Below are 14,385 nucleotides of genomic sequence, written 5' to 3'. Positions count from 1 at the left end.
GAATGTAATGACAAATCTGAAAAAAGTAGTTCCTACGACATATTACGAAAATTAAACCGGGATATGAACAAGTAGAAGTGAGTAACATTTAGTCTTTTTTCTATTAAAGCAATCTGTTCGTGAGTATCTTGATATTTAACAATAAAAATTGTGCATAATAATTTATCTATATAAACGAACATCGTCAGTTTTTTTTTTCAGATTTTTTGTTGAAGATTTAGAATTTTTTATTCTTTTTTCTACGCTTGGTATTTCATTGCCAGAATTATTTTACTGGTACGAGTCACAATGGTGCCTAATTATACTTATAGTAACACATATTTGATACTATATTTGAGTACAAAAAGAATTCTTAATACATCAGCGTAATGGACTTAATTAAATTTTAACATTAATTGGTTCTGGAGTTATAAAATATAAAAATCTTATAAAATCTTTATAAAATTATATAATTTTATAAAATCTTAAAGTAATCAGTAAGAAAAACAGCTCCAAAAAGACACCGAAACGTCAGAGCAAAGAAAGTAACAACTTTGAAGAGATGGATACAGATTCAATGGATCGACACAAAATTGATGCCACTGGTGCACACGCCCAAAAACAGCAACAATTGCAAAGATCCATTGAAGGCAAGCAATATTTGATATTCTAATTGTAATACGGCTTTACATCGCGTAAATTTATGACAAAGACTAACATATCTTATTCATACAATGGGTTCTTTTATCTTTGGCTGCAATACTAATTTCCCCAGAATTCCATCAAACATTTATGCTCATTTTTTTTTAAATCTTGGAAAAGGTATAAGTTAAGAAGAAAAAATAAATTCACTACGGTTTACCAAATGCTTCAATTTTTGTACAATCTCCAGCAATGCAATCAGCTACATGGAAAGCAGAACCAATATGACCTTGTTATCCTTGAATGTAAATAATCCGATGTAGAAGTAAGCACAAAGAACAGACTGCTAAACAATAAACTGGGACACATAATACTCCCCCCCCCCCCATTTTTCGGTTAAAATATTTATTTTACTATTTTCGAGGATAGTGCAATATTTTATAAAATTTTCGGTCTGCCTTAAGTAACCTTTCCAACCTTTCTATTACTATATCAATGTTATAAGTTTGTTAAAATTTTAATATTTTTATGTATTAATGATATTTAAAAATCTATTGATATTTGAAACGACAAAAGAAATCCCACGTAAATCAAATATCAGCGATCCAGGTAGTAACATGGGCGAATATACATGTTCCTACCGTATTTGTCAGTTAACAATAATTACACTGTTTTTATTTGTTTATTATTACCCAGCAAGTAAACAAATGCTGTATGGAGTTTTTGGCAATGTTATAACAATGCTTGAGGAGTATGAACAAAGGGAGCTTGCACAGTTTCAAATGCAGCATAATATGCCCAAGTCTGAAATCTTCATTCCTGATCAGAGACATAAAACATTTGATGACGTAGGTATAGAAATATACGACTCGTACTACATAACATTTGTTATAATTGTATATAATACTGTCAAAAATTCAAGGAACCTTAAGAAATTTATTTAAATATATTAACACTAACATCATTACTCTTCATGCAAAAGAAATAAAGTAAGATTTTCTTTTGTACAAAGGACACACTTTTGTAAATTTTGTATTCTGGGTTAAGAATGTGTGGCATGAAGTAAACAGTTTGAGTATGACACAATTTGTTCCATTTGTTGTTAAGGTAGAAAAATGTAATCGAAGATATATTTTGACTTCCATATTAAAATGCTGATTTACTTGAAGAGTACTCACCATCAAAATGCAAAAGAATCAAAAGAAGATATATAGCCAATGGGTAACTTTAGTATTATGTTGGCTTCCATACACAAACACTGAATTACGTCAAGTGTGCTTCTTGCCAAAACGCCAAAGATAGCTATGATATATGTCGATTTAGTCACTTTTTTTAAATTTTGACAGAGAATCAAAATTATTAAAGGTTTGAACAATAAAAATGATAATTTTTAAAGAAATTATTTTACATTATTATTAGATAAAAAGCAATGTAGAATGCCAGCTTCTTCTCTTTGAGACTCAAACAAAAGCTTGTCCACCCGAAGCATTTGCAGAGATTCACGAAGAGCTAAAACGCCGGACATTTGCTTGGTCTGCTGTTAGAGAAGAAATGGGTATAAGAGACATTCACCAAACGGACTATTACCTAGCCAAGCTTTATGAAATCCTAGCTAAAGGAGAGACATTTCATCAACCGATTAATAGGTTAATATTCAACTATTTTTCTGATGTAGCTAATCTATGAAAACAAAGATACTAATTGATCATTTGTTTCAGTTTCTTTTCCATTCAATTGTTCACTTCTCTACAAATCCATGCATATGCATGATGATACTCAATGATGGTTTTGAGAATTAGTTTTTAACGATACCAAATGTTAAAAGGGGTTTTATCGGTAATTTTCTAATGAATGCATTCAAATTCAAAATATCATTTTTACCAACAGTGAAGGGGTGACTGAAGAAGTAATGAAAGAGGGGTTTCAAGCAATGATTAATGGTGAACACGATCGTGCGGTACTGGATAGAGAGTTTAAAACCAACCCTGATAAAGAGGCAGTTGGTCCTGTGACTAGAAGTAGTGAAATGATACGTGAAGGTACCTAAAGTGATCTTATTTACATGAACAACTTTGAATTGTGGTTTCTAAACATGCTCTAGCAACATTTTCAATTACGTTGTTTTGGGGTGTTCTTTAGTGGGTCCATTTTTCTCTGTTCTGTTGGAATAATAATTCTGTTGAAAGAACCAATAGTAATATAAAAGATATAAGTTTTCATTTTGAGATGACATCTGTGATACCGTTATACACCGTTAAATGTTGATACACTGCTGTTAAAATGTCGGGACCGTAACAAAATGTTAAAGTTCTCTACCGTTAAATGTCTCGATTTTTTCTGTGCCGCTAATTGTCTCATTTGCACAATTAAGTCGAATCAGAGTCGAGACACGGATTTACGTTTTGTTTCACCAAAAGAGTATATAGGTTGAATTATTCATTGACCGAAACTAGTTTTACTTCCACTTTAAGTTTGTTTTTACGATAAATTAGACGATTTAAAGCAATAAATTCATAAAAAAATATTCAGCTGTCGCAACCCACATTATAAATGAGAAATATATCGTTCTATCTTTCCGCTTCCCAGTTTTAATTTCAAATAATGAAGATGAAAGTGATTTTTGTGATTTCACATATTTACTCACGGAATATTATTATTTATAATAATAAAACAAATTTGTCAATGACATCGCATAATTAAAAGATAAACTCAAACATTTAGTAAGTTTATAATTTGCTTGAAAATATGATAAACAAGATCAACAAGGAAAGGCCGCGTTCAATGAACGCAAACCCAAGCGACCCAGCAACAAGAACCAGTGGCAAGGAGCCCAGGAGGATCCCAAACAAAACTGGACAGGGCACAAGTCAGAGCACGACAGATTAATCACTAAAATGATACATAAAAAGAAGGAATAGTGTATCCCTGGTTCTCGTAAAGATATACTGATAAAACTATTTTTGAACTGCTTAAAATGAGGTATTAATTACGTTTTAGCATTCATGAGTCTGAATAGCCATATAAGTTTAGGTCTGATACATATTCAATGGTAATCTTTGGTCAACATTGTATTATAGTAAACACCTAAAACGCAGGTTGAGATTGTACATGCAATCTTCAAGTAAGTAAAAAACATTCACGAGGCTCAAAATTTACAATAGACTCTATACTTTACTTTAACTATTAAGAGACGGTGTTTGTCTTCCATACATTAATTTTTTTAAATCATACAAACCTTTTAAATAAAATGTCTTGATCACATTTACAAATCCATCAGATATATTGTGTCTTTCCATATTTATTGTCATCGATTATTCTGTTCTGATTATCATTCCACATTAGCAATTACCTTGAAGAAAATGACACCTGTCTATGTTTTGAAACTTTTCTCTCCGAAATTTGTTCACTAAAGGTAGAAATGAAAAAAAAAAAAACCACAAACCAGCACAGTTTATCAAAACATGTTTCGCATTTATAAGCTTCATCAGTTTCTATGATTCATAACAGGTAGGTAATTCTAAGAAGCACAGATATATTTTATTATGAAATTTATACTGAATTGATGTATACTATCATGAGTGAATGCATAACCTTTTATTGCAATCACAAGAAATGGAAAGATTTAAACACATGTCTCGCATTCAACAAAACTGTCATGTAAACGATGAAATTTGTCGTCACGTGGTATATTTATGATTTTAAATTTATGGTAGTGTTCATTAGTTAGGATTTGTTCAGGTGGCTGATGTCGTGTTTTCGCTTCTTTGCACCCAAATGCAAAAACACAATTGTACGACAAAGTTGACTTTGTCGTCTCTTCGTGTTTTCGCTTTTTCGGATTTTCGAGGTGACAAAGCGAAAATACGACAAAAGAAGGGCGACAATATGACACGTAAAATCTGACGTCTATTTTCATTTCATCTGTCGTATTTTCGCTTTTTCGCATTTTTGCATTTTGTCTTTTTCGAATTGTTGTATTTTCGCTTTTTCGCATTGTTTTTTTTTACTTTTTCGCATTGTTGTATTTTTGCTTTTTCACATTGTTGCTTTTTTTACTTTTACGCATTGTTGTGATTTCGCTTTTTCACATTGTTGTATTTTTACATTTTCGTATTTTCGCGTTTTCGCGAAAATTAAACAATGGGAAAGGAAATTACAACAATGCGGAAATGTAATAATGCGAAGAAGCGAAGAAACGACAAAGTTATACATTGATAATTTCGTCGATTTACCAAAATAAATTTACCACTACAATTCTATTGGACAACAATAATGTCAAAGCAAGCATATCAGCAAAAATACAAAAGCTTACTAATAGTATATACAATTGTAATTTATCTTACTGCTATTACAAAGTTCAAAGGTAAAAAGATATCTACTAATGTCCTTAATCATACTTATACATTTAATGTTCTGCCATAGAAGGAATATTGGTATAATTTTATCTGAATAAGACAACCTATTTAAGATAAATTTAAAAAAATAATATATCTATTCTATAATTTTTAATCATTGATAATGAGGACGATAGATCAGGAAGTTTGCTATTTAAACATTATATGGTAAACACAAAAAGAATCTCTTTTTTTGCAAACAAATGAATCGACATGTGTTTTATGTTACAAATGATAAATGGCTCTGAATAGGGCATAAACAATGAACCCTATGCTTGGAAAATTACTTATAGTATTAATTCAGCGGACTGATAAAAACCTTTCAACCCGAATCTCCCAGATATAGACCCCTGTTGAATTCAACACAAACAAAATAATAATATTTATATATCCTGAACTTAATCTGAAAATAAGACTTACGACTTTGTACGAGGGCTATGCGACGTTTAGCGACAGGTAAAACTAATGCGACATTCAAGATAATCGATATTCAGCGGCTGTAGAAATGCTGCGAAATTCCATGTATGTTTCATAAGTTAGATGCTCAAGAATAATAATAAAGATTAATTTATGACAAACATTAATTATATTTATTTTAAATAGATATTGTAATCGGTTTATTGTTTAATTGTCATTTCAATTAATTTCTATACTACTCCATGTGCGATATCGTAATGAAAAACTTCAAGTTCAAAGTTCAGTTTATTGAGATTCATAGAGTGCGGTGTACAAACATTACATTGAACTGTTAGTGAAAGTGTTTTTATTAACTTTAAAATATATTTGCAGGAGCAAACAGAATATCTCGGGCTCGAGGGGATCAAGATCTTGACAGATTTCTCAAAGAAGATATCCACAGAATTGAACGCAATGGTCCAGAAGACATAAAATAAACGAAAAACAATCATATTTGACGTGAAGTCTGCACACATAATTAAACTGATATAAAAAAAAATGATGAATCACTGTATTTTTATTGAGATGGTTATGTACGCTTTAGCAGTCTAAAATGGTTCTCTCAAAATCCATGTATCACTGTTGCATTACGCTAATTGTTGATGACAAGAACAACTTATTTGTATTGCAAAATGCAATAGTTGCGTACACACTGATATATATTATATTTGTACATGTATATACGTATAATTGTCATTAAAATATTAAGATCACTTATTACAGTTTTCTGTTGAATGTATTTTTTTTATAGAACTCTGAAGGTTATGTAACATGCCCTCTTGTTTTATTTCTTTAAACCAGACACAATTTTCAAGCTTCTTTTACAGTTTCCTTATACATCACTTATTTGTGTTAGGGGCGATGACGGTAGTTTGCATTTCCAAGTACAAGTCATGAACGGGATCAATCAATGCAAACAGACCTTGCAACATTTTCAATTTTTATAATACATAGAATGAAAAAGAAACACAATTTTTATCTACTCAATGTGTTTAACGTTGTCCTAAAATGTATCAATATAAAACTGATTTATTGTATAAATGATTGTGTGAAGGTCATAATATTTATCAATAAAATGGCCATTTCTTTGTAAGGATCATAACTGAGATTTTATTATTTTATTGAATTAAACATTTCACATTATGTTTTAAATTTAATAAAATTAATTCTATATGCGTTTCGAAACTTTATTATTTGAGTCCTAAGTTTATTTTATTGACAATAGTTTAGTACACGACGAATAAGCAGCGAGGAGACAAAAAACCTTATTCGCTGTAATAAGGGAATTATGCTAAGAGCAAGGTGTTAAGAGACAACATTATTGATCAACAATGATATTGATGTAAAGACTAATATGATAGACTTCATATCTTATATTAAGGTAAATTAGTAGAAAAAAGATATCCTGTCACGCCAGTAAAATATTTAGTTACTCACGCATAATAAAATTCATTAGTTGTCATTGTATAAGAAAAAGACAATGAAAGATTTATGACCGCGTTTCTTAGATTTCATATGATAGGAGTAAAAATAATTTAGGTCTAGTATTCTGTGAACATGAACATAAGATAAATAATTGGTTTGTCAGATAGGATAGTGCTGAATTTCATGACATTTCATTTATAGAACGAGGACCTAGAATACGTTCACAAAGAATGTACTTTTCATAGACAGCACGGCCTTTTCATTGAAATGGTTGCAATGATAGTAACAGTTACTTTAATATCAAAGGTTAATAGAACAGTTGTACGAACACATCTGCGAATGTTTCTAAATTTAAAGTATTGCCATTTTATGTTTACATGTTGAATTCTTCTCAAGCCGGTGTCAGGGGGCGTGGACGGTTGTTTGCACTTGATAGTACCGTCCATGACCAGACTCAATCAAACCGAGCCTACAACATTTTCAATTTTACCGTTTTGGACTTTCTTGTGGATTCTTATTTTCTCTTTTTTTTTTAAAAAAGAAAAAAAGCAACTACGAAACTGCATGTATAGTAGTTTATTGTAATGTCAAAGAATATTTACCTGATGAGATTTTAGCGTATACTATGTTATAAAATTGGTTGTTCTGAAATTGTAAGAAAATTCATTCATATATAAGGTTAGATGTTATTGGTCATACGATCTCTCTTTGATGGCGAGGATACCCCCCCCCCAAACACACAGGCATATTGGGTAGGAGCCGCCCGGATAGCTCAATAGGTAGAGCATTAGACTGTGAATCGGGCGACCTGGGTTCGATTCCAGGACGGCGCAATTCACTTTCGTTGTGATTGATCATGAAATCCTTTCTGCGGTCATTCGCACTGTACCTCTGTTCTTGCATGTACAGAAGAAATCAGTTCCTTGCGGAAGTGAATGCAACTAGTAAAATGCTAGACATCCTGCCAAGGAACGATGCGATGGCTGAACAGTGCTCTGATAAATTCAATTAGGCTTACTGCCGTGATCCGGAGTGAAAACTACTAACACCACCACTACAGCATATTTGGAAGCAAAGGTTGCAAAGCCGCCATGCTATAGCCCTATCTCTCATCTTTATTTATTTATTAATATTTTATTAAAGTATATTATTCACTCCTCTTACTATAATTATTACAAATTAAAATGTCTTTGAGACTGCTATTCAAGAAAGTAAGAATTTATTGTCAAATTCTGGTGTTTACATGGTTTATTAACTTAAAACTTGTTTTTATTAAGATATTATTCAAAATTGGTACGATATGGTAGAAAGCCAATATATCTCATACACGAAGAACGAGATTCACATTGCCAATTAAAGAACAAAATGGTTTAGTTTTACCTACTCCTTGAAACAAGATAATATTGACCTTGGTACTGTATATATCGATTGACACAAAAACGTTTCATAACCCGGTCGCGTGATTTTGTTTTCGATGAAAATTGTACATTATAAAGTCTAATACCAGGAATAAAAGAGAAAGTAAATATTTTTCATTGTCCTAATTAACATACCGGAATATCAGAACAAAGGACTTTTGTTTTTAAGGGTCGTAAATCAGACCTGGTTTTTGGATTTATTTGCCAATTCTTTGAAATGTGATAGCCTATATATTTTGCTTACTTATTTCAAATATGAAGATTGGCGACAAAAATACTCTATTTATTGATTCGGCTAGTTTAAATTACATGATAAGTGGTATTTTATCAAATACTTGTCAATGAAAGTTAAGAACAAATGAAATGCTTTTGACAAGTGTGAATGACTTATGAGATTTGTAAAAGATATTTTGAAAAAAATGTCAATGCTGATGATATTAGAACGAACAATCCCAACACTGATAATAATATCATGTTTCGTTTAATGTGGACAACGTGGTTTGGCAAAGCATAACTTATTGAAAATGTTAAGTGATCTATTTGATAAAATGGTAAGTGATCTGTTTTTGTTGTTACAGATTGGTGAATTTACATAACAGAAACCACAAAGGTCAAGGTATTACTTACAAAACAATTTGGTCCATTTAAGAGTTGGACAAGTTGAACTAATGCAAGCTTTTTGATATTTTTATGGAACAAAGACCAGAAGAAGCACCTTTTTGTGATCTATAAATCTCTTGTGTTTTTTTTCCTTTTTAATTTCAATTGGAGGTGACCAGACAGCCGGAGCAGGTGTAATCATCATTGCCTAGCCCGGCCGTTTCATCTCACCAGAATCCCATTTCAGACATGTCGGCTAGCCAGAACCTCATTTCAGACATGTTGGCTAGCTAGAATGACATTTAAGCCATGTCGGGCTCTCGGTCTCCGGCTAGCAAGTAAAAACCGATCAACGGCTTTTAGTGATATAGGAAAATGTTACGACAAATTTTTAAAACTTTTGTGTGATGTTTGGTGTTTCCGTGTGTTCTCTGGTACATTTGTGTCCGTCGGGAATACTCTGGTTGTCTGTGCAACGTCACGAACATCAATCAAAGTGTGTTCTTACAAGTTACGTTATGGTTATAATTAGGCTTCAGGTTGCAAATACTTCTTAATCATAATTCATAGAAATGACACTTATAATCACTTGAAGTCATAGGCATTTGTGTCACTCATTGTAAAGAGTATTAAAATATTTAACATGCAAATCGACTTCGAATTTTAATGCAATATAGACGCAGAGTTATAACACCTTAGCAATGGGCTCAAAAATGTTTTCATAACAGTTCTATCTATCGCACACTGAAGTGAATTAAACTAAAGATAAAAGCACAAATAGTTTTCACATTGCCATAACATGAGATGAAAATAATGAATTTTACTATTATTGTTTGAACTATCTCCATGCATAGTTACGCACAAAATACTTATGTAAACATAATGTAAAATTTACGACTTTGTTTCAACGTAAATTTACAGATTTACTTCTTTCTATTCAAATTTAGTGGATATTAGGAATGCAAACCTTTTCATTTCCAAAATCATAACCGGTGTCAGTGCCGTTTTTGTTAATGCAAGTTAGTATAGAGACAAATGGAACGCAAGCCGATTAACCAGAGATTGGGTTTGATGATGTAAAATGTAACGCCATCTGTGTACATATTTTGCACATGACCGTGTTCAGCAGGCCGATTATGTTATGGGGTTTCTATATATTATATCAGTCCCGCACCAAAAATCCATTAACAGGTCACATGACACTCATGATCAGTTAAAATCATGGACACTAAAAAAATTGATATTTTATGATAGTAAATGTGAAATAAAGATACATTCATGGCCTAATCCATGCATATAGATTGATTGTCAAAATAACACCTTATTATTATCAAATGCATAATTCTACTAGTATTAACAAAGCTTTTTTTTACTTAAAAATGATCTCCTTAACATTTCTGACTGTCCGAAAAAAAAAACATTTCCTGATTTGACTTTGTTAAGTAAGCTAAGATATTATTTGCGTTTTAAGAAATAATTAAAAGTAGATCTAGATCGTAATTAAGATTCAGCGATGTTAGGACACAGACGATTAGCTTATTTATTTGTTCTTTAATTTGTTCTTCTAAAAGACAACAAGACTGGCCTAACTAATTATCCTAAATTAAGATAGAACTCTAAACAAATATTACGGACAAATTAATAACCTAAGACAAAAATTAGGGCGTTAAATAGATACGGTAAATTTGCTTGTACATTTGTATTTGATTACATGTAAAAACAGCTTACAGATCGTGTAACATATTGAAAATCGAGACATTTATTAGCCTACACTTTATAATAAAATAATGAAGTTTCGAGATGCGCACAGGCCTTTATTAAAAATGACAAATGTAAGAAGACCATGTTGAAAGATGAATTATAATGACAAACCAGGCATCATTTTAATAAAATACAAGGAAATGAAAGATATTCATGTCCATCCTATTATGATATTGAGATAATAAAATATTAAATATTATATTAAATATAATAAAATTTTGGAAAAGTAATTATCATGACGTCATTGTATTTATTAACGTCACATCTAATGTAACAGGCTAACATAAAAATTCCATTTTCTATCACTATAGAGCATTATCCCGCATTATTATATGTCAATCAAATTGTTCTTGTGATTGGGGGTATTAACCTTGTTGCATTGTTCAAACAAACTACGTCTTACGTCATAAAGTGTGGTGCGGAAAGGGACATTGGACAATTTTGAAAATCTATGATCTGAAGCTGATGTCGCTCGTTTATGTCATCTAAATCTAAAATTTTGTTTGCAAGTGACTAGCTACAGTTCATCCATCTTGAAAATCACCGAGAGTTTGATTAGGGTACGTGAATTTTCACATTTGCTCTGAATCGCTTGCCAAATTATTGTGGAAAATAATTCCGTGTAGCAAGACTGTTGAAAGTCTATAATGGCCTAGAGCTTGCCATATAGATTTGAAATACCTTTAGGTTTGTTACTACATATAGTAACATGTGTATTAACTACTACTTCTTGTGTTCAGTTCTATTCTTTTGGCTCTTACTAATGGAGTTTTAACTTCCCAGATCTTTAATGATTGCAATTCTCCAGAGACGTTTTATCAACACACTTATAAATAAGCAAATGATATGTAGCTTCATTGTAGTCTTTATTGCCTTTTCTGGTTAAAAAAGTAAATAAATAAATTTTCGTGAAAATAGTTTAATAATTTACATATAAATACACATTTTAAATGTAAAGTGTTAATCTATAGCTGCATATTTCAGAATTTTAAAACTGACTACGTCCTGCTTTTTGTGGAATTCATTATAACTCTTCTGGAAGCTTTTTATATATATATATATATATTTCATCATTTTATTGGTCAGTTTACATTTAATTAACTTTACACCCTTCTTCTAACCCTCAATCTGTAAAAACAAAAAGTAAAAATATGGCAAACAAAATATTGTGCGAAATATTTACTATCGTGCTTATCGACATTGCAAATAAATGTGTTAAACGTTTTATAATATTATGATTGACCATACAGTATGTCTCATCTAAACCATCAAATTGTGGCTTTGGCATCCTTTGAATGATACTCTTTTTTCATCTTAATATCTCAAATTCGAACATGAACAAATGGACAAGTACATTAAAGACATTTAACATATTAAACGTTATGGCAGTCATAAACTTACATCAGTAGATAATTATATATTTTTATGTATCTCAAATTCGAACATGAACAGATGGACAAGTGCATTAAAGACATTTAACGTATTAAACGTTATAGCAGTCATGAACTTACATCAGTAGATAATTATATATTTTTATTGTTGAAAAAGGGAGTTGTAAAATGTTTAGTAATACCATTTTCCATACTGTTTGCCGATGTTGTGTAGCAGAGCTGCCACCCACTCAGCGCCTGCCCTACTAGTGAGCTGTACTGCTTGTGACATTGCAAATGTAAACCCTTCGAAGTCTGCCGTTAAAAACTCGCCTTTATGGTAATCGCTTCCGCAATTCCATGTCCAGTTTATGAGTGGCCCTGATATACAAATGTGTTATCTTTAAGATAGATAATCTACAACGATTTAAAAGTAATTTCGTATTTCTGTATTTATGATATTGATACAAATTTATTATATACTTATAAATGAAATATTGAGAAATATTAATTAAATAAAATGCGTATTTTCATTTTCCGTATTTTCACTGCAAAAATTGTGGCATGAAAATTATTATATTTCACTCGTGGTTATCGCCACTCATGAAATATTTATTTTCATACCACTCGATGAAAATAAATCATGTATTTATAGGAAAAACTTGAATATCCTCTTTGTATTTATGTAGCAAACATCATCTTATTGACAAGTTCATGTTTATTTGAAGATTAAACGATATTTATATAGCAAACTATTTTCTTATTGACAATTTCATGGATGAAATAATCATCAAAATATTTCAATATTGCCAAACCTGTATGAGATCCAAACTGACATTTCATACTTCCTTCTTCATTTAGATACACTGGAAGTCTGTCCATATTGCATATCCAGTCCGAGCCCCTGGGAAATAAAGGGTCTAAAGCGATAGTATTTCATTTTTTGTTTATGTTTTCATATTTGACAAACTTTGTATTTGCTTGGTTAATTTACTGTCGTATTTCAGTTGCCTATTTTCCTGGAACTTGCGTGTTATTTCATTTTTTTTAAGAGTGTACATAGATATCACAGTAGCATTGTCCACAAGGTGGCTGTGGTTCTATAAAATGTCTGGTGTAACTCATTGATGCATTCGGGTTTTAACAGTATCCTCAAATAAATACCAATAATGATTCAGTAAATAACATGATCCCTTCAGGAAGAATTAAAAACTAATTCAAACGCTTTTTTTTAAGTTTAAACAATAAAAATGTAATGTCATCATTTATATGCTTTCATGCTTTTGACAACCATGGTCATTGTATCAGGTCGTTTAATTTACATATTTTATATATATGAGTAGTGGAGGACCCCTGGGGTCCTCCACTACTTATGTGTGTGGAGACGTAATATTGATAAGTCTCATAAAACATGAACTTGTGAATTACTCGGACCGGATTCTTGAAGCGGACTGACTATACTGTCTGAAATGAAAATAGATCCCGTGAACTCCACTTTTCGATTTTTTCTATAACAACAAGTTTGATAAATTATCTATCTAAAAAATAGAAAATAATATATTACTTTTTGAACAGTAAATTGTTACTTACCCACCAAATGGGCATGCTGGACACATGAAATTTGTTAGCTCTATCCACTTCACCATTTTTATTCACCAGTAGTACAATATAACTTATTTACCATTTATCAGACAGGCGGAGATTCATAAAATTAAATATGAAATCACGCTGGACAACCGTTCTTATTGTAACAGTCTTACGGCCGCTGAAATTAAAACGCTATACCTTACATTACCTTACTTTCCAAAAAAAACAGTTAAAATGAATTCTTATATAAATACTCCTAGCACTATTGGTCAGTCAATTTCTTTATTTATTTATTTTTTTCTTTGCTTACTTTTTATTTATGTTTGTCTTTATTATTTTTGTCACAATAACAGAAGGCAGACTGGGAACTTAAATATAAAAGGTCCATTTTTTTCAAGAAGATAAACAAAGGTTAAGAGAACAAAATATTCTTCTCTATACATACATTCAAATTTTCCAACTATGATTTAAAAGAGAATAATATTAGCCCTTGAATGTTTGGTTTAAATATAATAGAGATAATTGAGTGGAGCATTACATGATGTAAAAAAAAATATTCAAGTTTTAGACAGAGAGAGTTAAACTTCAATGACCCAAACACCATCAAAGGTTTCATTTGTTCTTAAATAACACTTACCTAAGATTCTGGTAGGTCAAAGTTACTTCATGTTCAAGGTCATATTTAAATGTAAAAACTCCACTTAGTGTATTTTTGTACTAAATTTTGTTTTGCCCAGTTATGAACTGAAGCAT

At 31.1% G+C, this 14,385-nt stretch overlaps 2 protein-coding genes across 2 annotated transcripts; one reads left to right on the top strand and one right to left on the bottom strand.

Moving 5' to 3' along the window:
- Positions 1–18: 18 nt before the first annotated feature.
- LOC132740640 (uncharacterized) lies at positions 19–6,534 on the top strand. Its single transcript, XM_060728584.1, has 6 exons — positions 19–77; positions 471–629; positions 1,318–1,469; positions 2,041–2,267; positions 2,509–2,660; positions 5,805–6,534. Exons 2-6 carry the CDS (start codon positions 542–544, stop codon positions 5,906–5,908), a joined length of 723 nt encoding a protein of 240 aa, XP_060584567.1. The 5' UTR covers positions 19–77; positions 471–541; the 3' UTR covers positions 5,909–6,534.
- Positions 6,535–11,524: 4,990 nt separating this feature from the next.
- LOC132740639 (uncharacterized) lies at positions 11,525–13,787 on the bottom strand. The gene is made up of 4 exons (XM_060728582.1): positions 13,636–13,787; positions 12,861–12,949; positions 12,249–12,426; positions 11,525–11,803 (listed from the first exon to the last, which is right to left on the bottom strand). Coding segments are annotated over exons 1-4 (324 nt in total). The 5' UTR covers positions 13,692–13,787; the 3' UTR covers positions 11,525–11,802.
- Between the last annotated feature and the right edge of the window lie 598 nt (positions 13,788–14,385).

This window comes from Ruditapes philippinarum, unplaced genomic scaffold, assembly GCF_026571515.1.
Source record: "Ruditapes philippinarum isolate M1 unplaced genomic scaffold, ASM2657151v2 ctg6297_1_1_1_1, whole genome shotgun sequence".
Taxonomy (NCBI): domain Eukaryota; kingdom Metazoa; phylum Mollusca; class Bivalvia; order Venerida; family Veneridae; genus Ruditapes; species Ruditapes philippinarum.
This window is presented reverse-complemented; position numbering and strand designations above follow the sequence as displayed.